We start from the raw sequence: 11389 nt of genomic DNA on the forward strand, positions 1-11389 counted from the left end.
GAGACCCTCTTTCTGGGAGGGGTTCTGCTGACCTACTTTAGATGCTGACAGGAGGTGGCGATGAACTGTCCCAGGTTTCATCAGCTGAGGTGGCTCAGTCTCCATGGATTTGAAGAGAAGCCTGGAGCTGCTGGCTAAAACATAAACAGCTGCAAATGGGCAGATGGCTCCTATCTTTTCCATCAGTACAGTGTGCTTTTTTTTTTTGTGGTTGATGTTTAGTGATAAACATACACATTTTATGCAAAATCAAACCAATGGTTGCTTGCAGTTATGAACAGAAGTTTAAGCAGTTCCCTGAGGAGCAATTGGCATGTCCTTCTCACTTTCACATCCATTAATATTGAGGAGTTTGGCTTTCAAGGCTTATGTCACTTCTGCAGATTCCCTTTGTAAACTGCTTAAAACTCCTTTCTGAGTATAGTGTCTTGTGGTCCTATATATAAACTCTTCATTTGTTAGAAATGGACTTTTTTTAGCCTATGATCTCTGCCTTGTTGGTGCCATGTCTTAAGATTTTTAGTTGTATGAATGCATGCTCAGAAAGTTGGCTTTCTTAAGAGCAGTGATGGGCAACAACTTCCTTGTAACTTTCTCATTCTCACTTTAATCAATGGAGCAATGAAAACCTTTGCTATAGTTACAATTGCATCTCAAAACCCATGCTTCTCTGTCTTCCACAGGATTGTAAAGGTTAATGTTTATGCCATAATTAATCTTACATTTATGATGAATGAGCCAAAATATAAGGTAGCTCTTCCTTTATTTTTCTTTCAGTAGCCCTACAAAACTAGCACAGCTAGTTTTTATTTTGGTTGGAGATATAACCCTAAAGGAAAATACTGCATTGCCAACAGGTCCTTGTTGAAACATTACATTTTATTTTAAACTTTAACTGCATTTACCTGTAAGAGGCCATGAAGCCTTGTTCCCCTCAAGCACGGCTGTGGTCTCTGTGTGATGATTTCCCTTCTGTGTTTAGGGCTGTTCCCGCCGCCTCTGGCACCACCACCAGCTCTCCTCATCCCAACGCTGGATGGGTAAGGCTGTGCCTGGGGTGGGCTCCCCATGGTCAGGAGTGGTGCAGGATTCATCTGAAGTCAGTGCCAGTGGTTGCTAGTCTAGGTTTGGTCTGGGGTGGGAGGTGGGAAAAGATTCTGGATTGAATTCTTTTAGCAAAGTGCTGATTGATTGCACTGGTTTGCCTTGGTTTGTCGTGCTAATGGCACGGGAAGGAGTCAGTAAGTACTAAGGTTGCATATAAGTGTACTGCAGAGCAGTTGATAGCATGTTATGTTCATCCAGATGTTTCCTGTGAGTCTCCAGGTACTTTGTAAGCACGGGTTATTTCCCAGGAAGCTTTCTGTGCCTGAGTTACACCAGGGAGGGGTAAAGCAAGGCAAGCAGTTGAGGCAAAGCAGTTTCAAAAGGTGTGACAAAGCCACTGCACCTGTGGGCATTGCAAAGAATTTACAATGCAAAGTTAAACAGTCACTGAAACCAGGGGTTTCCTGTGAGGATGTTCTTCCTAAAATATGGGTTAAATGTACAGGTGGTTTAGCCAAGGGCTGCTGAAGTGAGTAACCTGCATTCCATTCTCTTCTTTCTCCAAAGGCAGCCAGCCAGCTACAACAACAGACAGCCCCCTCCATTTGGCTACAACTCTGCTGGTGAGTACTGAGGACAAGGAGCAGTCAGACTGCTCGTATCTCTTCACTGGTGTTTTCTCAGTCTCACAGACAGCGCTTTCTTTGACTCTAGAAACTTGCTTGTGCCCAAAACTGTCATAGTGTCATACTGGATCTGACTATACTCCATAAGGTGTTCAGAAAGATGAACGTGGCCCATACTGCAGCAGTGACAGTTTTGTAGTCAAGTCCTAAGCCTAAACTCAATGCTTTCAGTGTAGGTACTCAACTACAGAGAATCTTCCTCTGTGCCTCAGCAGCAGCACTTTCTTACGCTTGTTTGCATGCACACTAGCTCTTCCTTTTCCCACACCCTACAGGGACAAGCACAGCCATCAGCTTTACATCTCCTCCATTAGCTTTTGAGTGCCCTCCTCCTACAATTTATCATCTTCCTTGCCTGCAGGCAGATGTCTTTGGTTCTCTAGTAGCAAAGGCAGTGCCAGACCTTTAGGTTTTCATCCCTATCGCAGCCATGCCTGCAGTGCTCTGTCCTCTCCCCTTTCCTCAGTGACCAGTGGCTTGGGGCCATGACCTGATCCAGCTGGTCATTGCCTGAGTTGGGACCTACTGGTGGTTCTGGGCTCATCAGAGGGCATCCTTAAATCACAGCTGCTGTCCCAGCTGCTACCTTAGACCCCAGAAGTGGGACCTTGTATTTGCTGGCTAATCTTGGCTGACTTGGCAGCAGAAGGATGCCCAAGTCTGTAGGCACCTTTGCCATCTAAAACAGGATGTCTGGGAGGGATGGACTAAAGCTTTTTTTGGTGGAGACCCCATAGTGCCTCTCCACAGGAGGACCAGCAGAGAGCTACAGTATTGTGTAGCCCTGGCATAAAGAGCAGGGGTGGTTTTGCAACAACACTAGTAAATATCTGGTCTTGATTGTGTCTTCCTCAGGGAAAAGGTGTTCACGTGCTCTTAGTGAACTGGTAAAGGTGAGCAGGGAGATGTGGGCACTGAGGAGCTGGGCCTTTGCTGCCTCCAAGAGCAGGGCATCACCTTTAGGTCCAGCTGTTCGACTGGGGTACGGCTGCAGGGATGGAGGGGTGGGAAGGATGCTGTTACTGCTCCAGACAAATGGGTTTGCTGCTCTCTTCCTGCAGATTCGGGTTTCATCAGCTACCCACCCATCTCCACGTCCCACACGCCCTGGGTGACCACGGTGGACAAAGGCACGAGTGGTTCTGGCAGCAGTCACTGGGAGTACTCGGGCTCACGGCGCGAGCGGGAGCGGGAACGGGAGCGGGAACGGGACAGGGATCGCACACCCACCACCAGCGAGTACAACAAGTGAGTGCTGGGGCCTGGTGGGGTCCTGCTCACAGCTGCCCTGCAGGGCTTGGCCTTGTCCTGGGCGTGGAAAGGTATTTGCTCAAAGGATGGGACTGTACCAGTTACATCTTCTGGCAAAGCAGACTTGGGATCAGTAGGAGACAGAGCCAGGAGCTAGTGTCACTGTCTAATCTGCTTCTTTTCTTCTTGTTTAATCCAGCAGGACCAGTTCTGCTTGCTCTCCCACCTGTAATGTGAGGCTAGTGAATGGAATAGCCCCTCTGTGTTTACTTGGTTTTTTACAGCTCAGTGTGAAACAGCAGCCATAAAAGCTGCTGCTTCTTGTCTCATAAATGAAGCTGTCACATCAAAGAGAGAAGCTGTGCATTGCTTAGCTGTCCTGCAGGGGTGCCAGTCACCAGGAGCCAGCCAGGAAACAGGAAGACAGGAACCCTTCAGGAGATGCTGTGTGCTCCTGAGCAGTGCTGGAGCAGCCACCTAGCTGGGAGCTGATGGGAGCAGGTGGCAGCAGTGCTGGGAGCGTGTGGGAGAGGGGGCTTCGGCTTCCCAGTGTTGATCTAGATCTCACGTGAAGGCTCAGCTGCAGCAAATCCTGAGCCCATCCCTTATGTGCTCTGCCCGGCGTGCCTGTGGTATTTCTGCCCCAAGCAGCATCAGTGTTGTGCAGGCTTGAGGATCAGAAGTGCCACCAGTCATTCAGAACATGACCAGAATGTATGGTCTGGCACAGGAGTGCTGCCAGCCCTGGGAGCTCTCAGGCCCTTGCGCAGAGCAAACTGGGCAGCATTTCCTTCTTTTTTTTGAGCTCATGGGCACTGCAGGAGGAAATGGGGCAGACCTGAGCCAAAGGCAAACGTACTGCGGTGTGAGGAGCCCAGGCTCCTGCACTTCCTGAGGGGGTTATTGCCACAGCCTGGCCCTGAGAGCATTGCCTGAGAACAGTATTGGCATTTTTGTGTGCTTTTGAGAACAGTGACCTCCAGGAGCATGGTTGCCAAGCTGGGCAAGTGGCTATGCTCCATAGAGTCCCTTAGAGCACTCTCAGGTGATTGATGATGGATATCTATTTGTCTGGCTTGTTTCTGCAAGTCATAGTATGCTGTTTCAGACTTCAGTTCTGTCTGAGGCTGAATACTGTTTCCCACAGTGGGTCTTGTTAACCCTCTAGACTTCAACTTTCAAAATTTGAATAGGGAAGAGACTGGAATGCGCCTGATTCTGGGTACGTTGTGCCCACCCTCGTGTGTAGGTTGGATGAGGTGCCTTGGGCAGATATGTGGGTGCAGGCAGGAAGGCCCCGTCAGTGGCTCTCAGAATTGCCATGTGGGCAATCCGAGTTTTTAAAGTCATAAGGAAGAAAACAGTCTCCTAACTTGTAATTCTTACCTGTGAGTTAGACTCTGGACCGGTAGCATCTGGGGAGGCAGAATGACAAGAGGAACGTGTTTCCTTTGGTTTGGAACGAGGTATTCTGGGCTTTCAGGAGCACCACGAGTACCTCTGCCTGTTGGTAGCACCCACTTGGGTGGGGAGAGGTTCTTCATTCCTGCGAGCGCGTCTTCTGACTTTGGGGCCCACGAGCATCGCATCCACGCCTCACTTCCCACTCTGTTCCCAGCGAGGATGAGCGGTACCGCTACTACGGCCGGGAGCGCAGCTATGACTTTGAGCGGGACTACCGCCGCAGCCGGGACCGCAGCCGGGAGCGGGAGGACCGGCACCGGGAGCGCCGGCACCGGGACAAGGAGGAGAGCAGCAAGCACAAGTCCTCGAGGCGGTAAGGGCCACCGCGGGCTGGGAGCACACCTGCACTGCGGGCGTGAAGCTGGGTGCTCTGAGGGTGTACTTCGGTCACGCTGGCTTCCTGTGCTCTGCTGCAGCCCTGGGATGTGCCTGGGCAGGGCATGGTGCTTGCAGTAGGGTGCCCACAGAATGTCAGGCAGTGTTGTCTCACAGAGGAGAAGTCAGCCTGTACCAGGTACCACGTCAGAGCTGCGTGGGTCCCAGAGTTAAGGAAATGTATGCATAGTGCAGAAGCATCTCATTTCAGTATTGTGTGTTCCTGTGCAGAGCAGGTCTGGTCTCCAGTCTGAGACAATTCTGAGTTGCTGTGTCACTTTACATCCTGGAAATGACTTGAGCAGACTTGCTCAATTATTTTCTTTCTTTTTGGTGCTTCAGTTTCTTTCTTTTAGAAGAAATTCGTGTCAGCTCTGTAAGTAATTCTTTCTTGAATGTAGTGTCAGAAAAACTGCTATGTAGTGTCTGCAGGCAAAAGGCTGCTCTCATCCTTACGGAGAGGTGTAGGTTTCTGAAAAGGGACAAATTGCTGAAGGTTTGGAAACAAAAGGATGGAAAGAAAGGCTAGGAGCATAATCCACGTGAAACAGGAAAAAAAATGGAAGCTGAGCTGATCCTGGCCTAACAGGTTAATAGCTTTACAGGTTATTTCTCAGCTTCCTGTACTCAGAATTGGTGTTATCCGACAGCATGAGCAGACTGGAATTCACCAAAGTGTTGTCCAAATCAGGGTGTGATTTACAGAACTGGGCTGCTCTACTGGTTGGAAATGAGGTGACTTCTCTGCTTCTTAAACCACACACAGATACTCTATGTGTTGCTCAGAGTGGCAGAATGATAGTTATCTTTTCTGAAGCAAATGAAAAAATGTTTCCTATGTGAAGCCACTCCTAGTGTGTCATCAGAGACCCTCCTGGAGCCCCTTGGCAGTGCTCTAGGTGTGGTTAAGGCATTTGCAGGTGGATGGAAGAGCTTCGCTGTAGTTTCTGGGTTACTGGGAATCTGAAGGAAATTACTGACAGGTGGTTAATCCACCACTGTGGCATAAACCACTGCCACATTGCTACCCAGCAGGTAGCTGAAGGGAATGGAGGGGAGAGAACTGCCTCTTTTTTCTTTTTTTTTTTTCTTTTTTCTTTTGATGCCTATAAAGCCACTCATTAAACCAGTCAGCAAATTGCAACCAGCAGCTCTTCAAGCAGAGCTTCAGAGGTTTGGACAGCCACAGGCACCTGCTGTTGGCACTGGTGTCCCAGCTGTAGTAAGAATGTGTCCTTTGCTCTTCGTGGCTTGTGGGGCTGTGTGACCACACATTTCCCTGTGACAAGTTTAATCTGCTTTTTCTTGTACTCTCTCCTCTATTTGAGTTCTGCTACTTTCATACAATGATCAGTTTCTAGAGAGCTCCTGTGATTTTAAACCTGTGAGGAGAAATGACCAAATGCTGGCAAACCAGCAGAAATATCCTCCAGAGGGGCCAGGAACCAGCAAGGGCAAAACCAGAGCTGCCAGTTTCCTCGTGTCCCTGCTGGGAGACAGCGTGCAGGGCTTGCCAGGTGCTGCAGGCAGCAGTGTGGGGCTCACAGGTGTGTACCACCCCATCAGCCACGTGAGCTGGGGCTGCTGCCCTGTGCCATCCTGGGTCAGTGTCCCCAGCAGTGCCATGGAAACAGCTGTGGTTGAGGAGATAGAGATAGATTGAGGAGATCTCTAAAGCACAAAGCTGGTGGAGTGGTGGGAGACTTGTGAGGAAGCAGAAGTAGAAACAGGACCTACCCTCCCTTTAGGAAACCCACATCTCTCAGCTGCACTGACACACTTCTTGCTTCTGGCCTCAGGATTTCCCCAACACATTCAGAGGGGCAAAGACTTCCCAGCATCTCTCAGATTTGGGACTCAGCCTTCTGTCAGCAGCTTCAGTGCTTTATATTGAAGCTGGTGATGAGGCAAGGCTATCAGAGTTCCCTCAGAAGTGGGATGGACACAGAGACAGTTTCTTATAAATAATAAACAGAGCAGTACGGCAGTGATGCTGACAGCATTCCCAGCAGCGTGCTGCCTGCCCAGGTGCTCCTGTGGCATGGGGCATCCCACAGCTGCCTGGAGCAGCTGGCACAGCCTGACCCTGGTCTGGCTGCACATGGTGCCAGATGATCCCCAGTGAGCAGGAAGCTTTGCCATGGCAGTGTGGTGCCCCAGCACTGCTGCTCTGCCTCCTCTTGTTCTGGATCCAAGCACTCGGCCTGTGTTGTGCAGCTGGTGCATTTGGGTCTTGGTTGTGGCAGAGCTGTGCTGCTGCAGGCTCTGAGGCCTTTCCTCTCCCTTCACCCCCCAGCAAGCAGCATGAGAGCGAGGAAGGGGAGAGCCATCGGCGTCACAAGCACAAGAAGAACAAGCGCAGCAAGGAGGAGAAGGAGACCAGTGAGGATGGCACCCAGGAGGGAGAGGAGCAGGACACCAAGGAGTGAGGACGCCAGGAGGGACATGCTCCTCTGGAACCAGCGGGGCGGTGGTGACGTTTCATTCTGGTTTTATTTTGTGTTTTCTTCTTACTTTTTTCCCAAGGGAAGAGGGGCTGGCTCTGGGTGAGCAGTGAAGCTCGTCACAGTGGTTTGAGTTGAGCCTGCACGTGCAGTTAAACTTTTTTTTTTTTCTTTTTTGATACGAGACAAAATACAGCAGTACTAGTATATAAAGCACTGAGCTACTCTATTCATAAACATCCTTAGGGAGGACTTTGTTGTATCAGATCCTATGGTTTCTGATGGAAGATGGCTTCAGCTGAAACTAACGCATTTAGGTAATAGGTTTTGTTTATTTTTTTTTTATGACCATCATTCCTTTTTTGAAAAATAGGACAGTAAGTGCAACTTGAAATTTATTGTCCAAAGAAAAGTGTGATTTAGGTCCCGAGAGCCAGCTTAGAGCCTGGCTTCTAGTAGCAAAGTCTCACCCCCAGGTACAGTTGTGTATCGTTGCAAAAACGTGTTCCCAGTTCTGTGTGCCAGGCAGACAGCTGTGAGCAGGAGCAGCTTCTGCTGGGCCAGGCTGTAGCTGTGCTCTGCTGCCTTTGGGAGGTGGATGTGCTCACACGGTATGCAAAGACTTCAGAGCTTCTTTTAACCCACCACAAACGCAGTTCTACCACGTCACACCTGTAAGTGGAAAACCAATGGACAACCCATAGCAAGAGCACGAGTTCTTTTTTATTAGCTTTGACTAAGTGTTGTTGTTGGTTTGTTTTTTTAAACTAAGGGTTGAGCTGAATAATCTAGCACGCTAGGTAACAAGAAGTTCCATCTAGCAGTTTGCCCTTACTGGGTTGGCTTATTTCTATTCGGATATTACCAACACTCCTGTGCAATGCATTCCTTCCCCCTTAAATCTTAAAATAAATTCAGTCAAATTCCAGACTTTGTTTGGACTTCAGTAGTGGTGGAGTAGGGTGGAAACGTATTTCTGGGTGGGAAGAATAGGGGAAGTAGTTCTGAGGGGTTTTGGTATGCCTGGTTCTTAAAGAGAATGTTGCACTTCTGTTAGTGTGAACTCACATGTGTCTCATTTTCATTATCTTCCACTATTCTGACTTGGTATTTCCTAAATCATAAATTTCCTTGGTATGTCCTAAATCCCTGCCCTAAAATAATGTGGTTTTGAAACTTTACTTATTTTTTGTATTGTAATCTTGCAAGTCGGAGTGTCATGTGAAGCTTCCAACTGTAGAGACTTGAGCCAGTATAGCACTATGGTAACAGTTTATATGCTGATGGTGCATTTGATGGGTCATTAACTACCAAACCTATGGGGAGAAGAATAAAGTATGGGGTTTTTTGTTTTGTTTTGTAATTCTGCTTTTTAAGTGTGTTTTGAGGTCATGGACTGTACATGGGGGGGAGGTGTGTGCTGTCAACCCATTGCAGAGGAGGGCTGCAGTCAGGCCTTTAAGCCCCAGTGCTCTGTCAGGGCAGAGGGAGATGAAAATAAAACTGAAGGGGGATTCAGAGTGCCAGGTGCATGCAGTCGGAAAGCACGCTGGTGTCTTATATTGCTTGGGTGTATATCAGCACTGGCAGAGGCCACAGTTCAACTTGCTTTTTGGGCTGGTTGATGCTGTTTCTGCCTTGTCCCCTGATGCTGGGCCAGCACAGTGCACTGCTGTGCAGGTGGGATTTGGCTGACAGTAGTCCTGTCAGGAAAACAGGCTGTGGTTGTGCAGAATCCTGTCCTTGGTGCAATTTGCAGCTGCCAAGTATGCTGGTGTAGCTGGCCAGTGTAGAAGAGAGTGAGGGGAGTGACAGGGAGCAGGAGCCAGCCCTGCTGCAGACAGATGTCTGCACCCTCGTCACTGCACTGTGGTGAAAAACATGCTCCCATTCTGCTTGCACTGCTGGGGAGCATGGAAGAGGGAGGAGCACCAGGGATCCTTGCTGGTGCCTCCAGAGCGAGCTTGTGTTCTGTAATTGTGAAATCTCATTTTTTTTTCCAGAACATGATCTCTGATATCACTAGGGCACTGCAGGAAAGGCCAGGCAGCGGCCCCCAGGCCTGGCTGAGCTGGTTTTTGCCTTTCTTTAATCAGGGGAAAATGCTTATCAGTAGAGTTTCCTGCTAAGGTAAGTGTGGAGGAGAAGGAAGGAACTGGAGGCCAAACTCTTTTTCTGCACTCAGGTTCATGTGGTACCTCCCCAGGGGTGTACAGAACTATCCTCCACCTCTGCCCCATCTCTCTTCCTCTGTTTGTGGGGGTGGCAGAAGCTGCCCAACCTTTAAATAGGTGTAATTAAGAGTGATCACATCCATTCTGCATCCTACTGCACCCAGGTTTTGCAGTGGTGTCATGAAAAGGGAGACCAGAGAATTCTTTATTGAAGAGTTACTGCTGCCAGTTCCTTCCTCGTGTATGCTGGTGAATGTCCTTCTAAAGACAGACCTGGGCCTTTCACTGATACTAGCAGGGCTAACAGCTTTATTCTGATGCAGTAAATAGGGATGAAATGTTTGCCTTTGATGCATTAGAGATTTATAAAAATGGTGCTTATGCCAAGTAACTGCTGCACATTTCATGTCCCATTCCTTGGGGCTACTGAATGGTGACTCCCAACATTCACAAGGGACAGGGAGTTGAGCCTCGCTCCATAAAGCTTTTTATTTCCTAGGCTGGCTCTTTCAGTCCATCCAGTTCTGAGCCCCACAAACACCAGCGAGATAACTGACGGAAAAGAGCACGTGGGAGTTGGTTTTGTTCTTCCTTCTCCAATCACAGCATGTTTCTGGGTAGTCCAGCTTCTATGCTGGGAGAAACAGAAGTCAGCTGCATGACTTCCTGCCTGGCAAGGTCAGCTTCCTGAGGCCCAGTGCTGAGGTGCTGTGTTCTGAGGCAGGAGCTGATGTGCAAGAAGGTAAAGCAAAAAAAAACCCAAAAACCCAGTACTCGTAATCCATGTTGGTTTTCTGTAATATTAGAATAATTTATAAAGGCATCAAAACAAATTCAACATCTCTTAAGTTGATCTTGCAATCAGTACTTAATTATGAGGACGTTTTGGTCAAGTTAAAGGCACCTTGAAACGAGATGGAGTAATAGTAAAAGTCATGCTGCCTTCTGCAGCATACCCTTCATTTAAACAGTCTGATCACCACCTGCATAGCTTTTTCCTACCATCCTTTATACAAATCCCATTTGTTACAATTCAGTCCAAACTGCCCTCTTTCCACCTATGTAAACATTTACTGTTCCACATGGGGCAAAGATTCTCTACCACGATAGGAAGGCGACCAAAACAGTTCACCTTCATTTCTGTCAGACACAGCTCAAGTGACTTGTGTTCCACAGGCACGTTTCTGACTTGAGAATCATTCTGCTCTGTGTTTGCTCACAGCAGCAGCTGCCCCTGTTCTTTCTGCTGTTTGAGACAGTAGCTGCACTTACTGACCAAGTGGAGAGGCCACACCACGTGCCATGGGGAGCTTTTGTGACAACTGGATCTTAAGCTATTTCTGTCTAACAGGCTCTGGTAACAAGGGGCTTGCTGTACGCTGCCTTAAGCTAACAGCCAGAGGAAGTGAAGTCACTTGGTGTAGAAACAGCTCAATCATCTAGCAAGAAACAGGTCTACTCTGCTCTAATAGCCAATTTACCAATAGCCAGCCCTAGGAAAAGCATTGCTGAGGACAACGGGCACATACCTGCAGCCTGTTTGCCACCACAAGGGATTAGAACATTCATTCTAGGCAGCGTTTTTACAGGAGAGACTCCCCTTTGATGCATCTCAAAGTCAGCTCACCCCATAAAAGGCACAGCAGAAACAGCATAGAGAGATCTCTGACATAAGAAAGATCTGTTTCTCATACTGCTAATTAACAACTAAAAAAGAAAGGACGGAATTTCTTCATGTAGAGTTTTGTTTCAAGGTAGGAATTTAACAAGGTGTTGGAAGTCAAACCAACCTGTCAGGGCTTCTCTTCTTGCATTCTAACCTTTGCCTACACAGTGGGTTGGAACTGAAGCCCAAGGTGTCCTATCCTGGAGATCCCAACACAGCAAGCTGCAGTTTGCTACAGCAGCAGCAGAGCTGCAAGCACACCTTGTCCCTGCTGGGTAACTG

The 11389-nt window shown here is 48.5% G+C and overlaps 1 protein-coding gene across 1 annotated transcript in view; it reads left to right on the top strand.

Moving 5' to 3' along the window:
• The window catches only part of LOC136044326 (pre-mRNA 3'-end-processing factor FIP1-like), a 23849-nt gene extending 15654 nt beyond the window's left edge, over positions 1-8195 (top strand). The window contains exons 12-16 of the mRNA XM_065729586.1: positions 983-1040; positions 1615-1670; positions 2795-2981; positions 4603-4761; positions 7120-8195. Coding sequence (XP_065585658.1) covers positions 983-1040; positions 1615-1670; positions 2795-2981; positions 4603-4761; positions 7120-7252 — 593 coding nt within the window. The 3' untranslated portion in view covers positions 7253-8195. The remainder of the gene's footprint in view (positions 1-982; positions 1041-1614; positions 1671-2794; positions 2982-4602; positions 4762-7119) is intronic.
• Positions 8196-11389: the final 3194 nt, after the last annotated feature.

Source organism: Cyrtonyx montezumae, unplaced genomic scaffold (genome assembly GCF_038088225.1).
Source record: "Cyrtonyx montezumae isolate F1298 unplaced genomic scaffold, pur_monq_1.0 scaffold_11, whole genome shotgun sequence".
Classification (NCBI taxonomy): domain Eukaryota; kingdom Metazoa; phylum Chordata; class Aves; order Galliformes; family Odontophoridae; genus Cyrtonyx; species Cyrtonyx montezumae.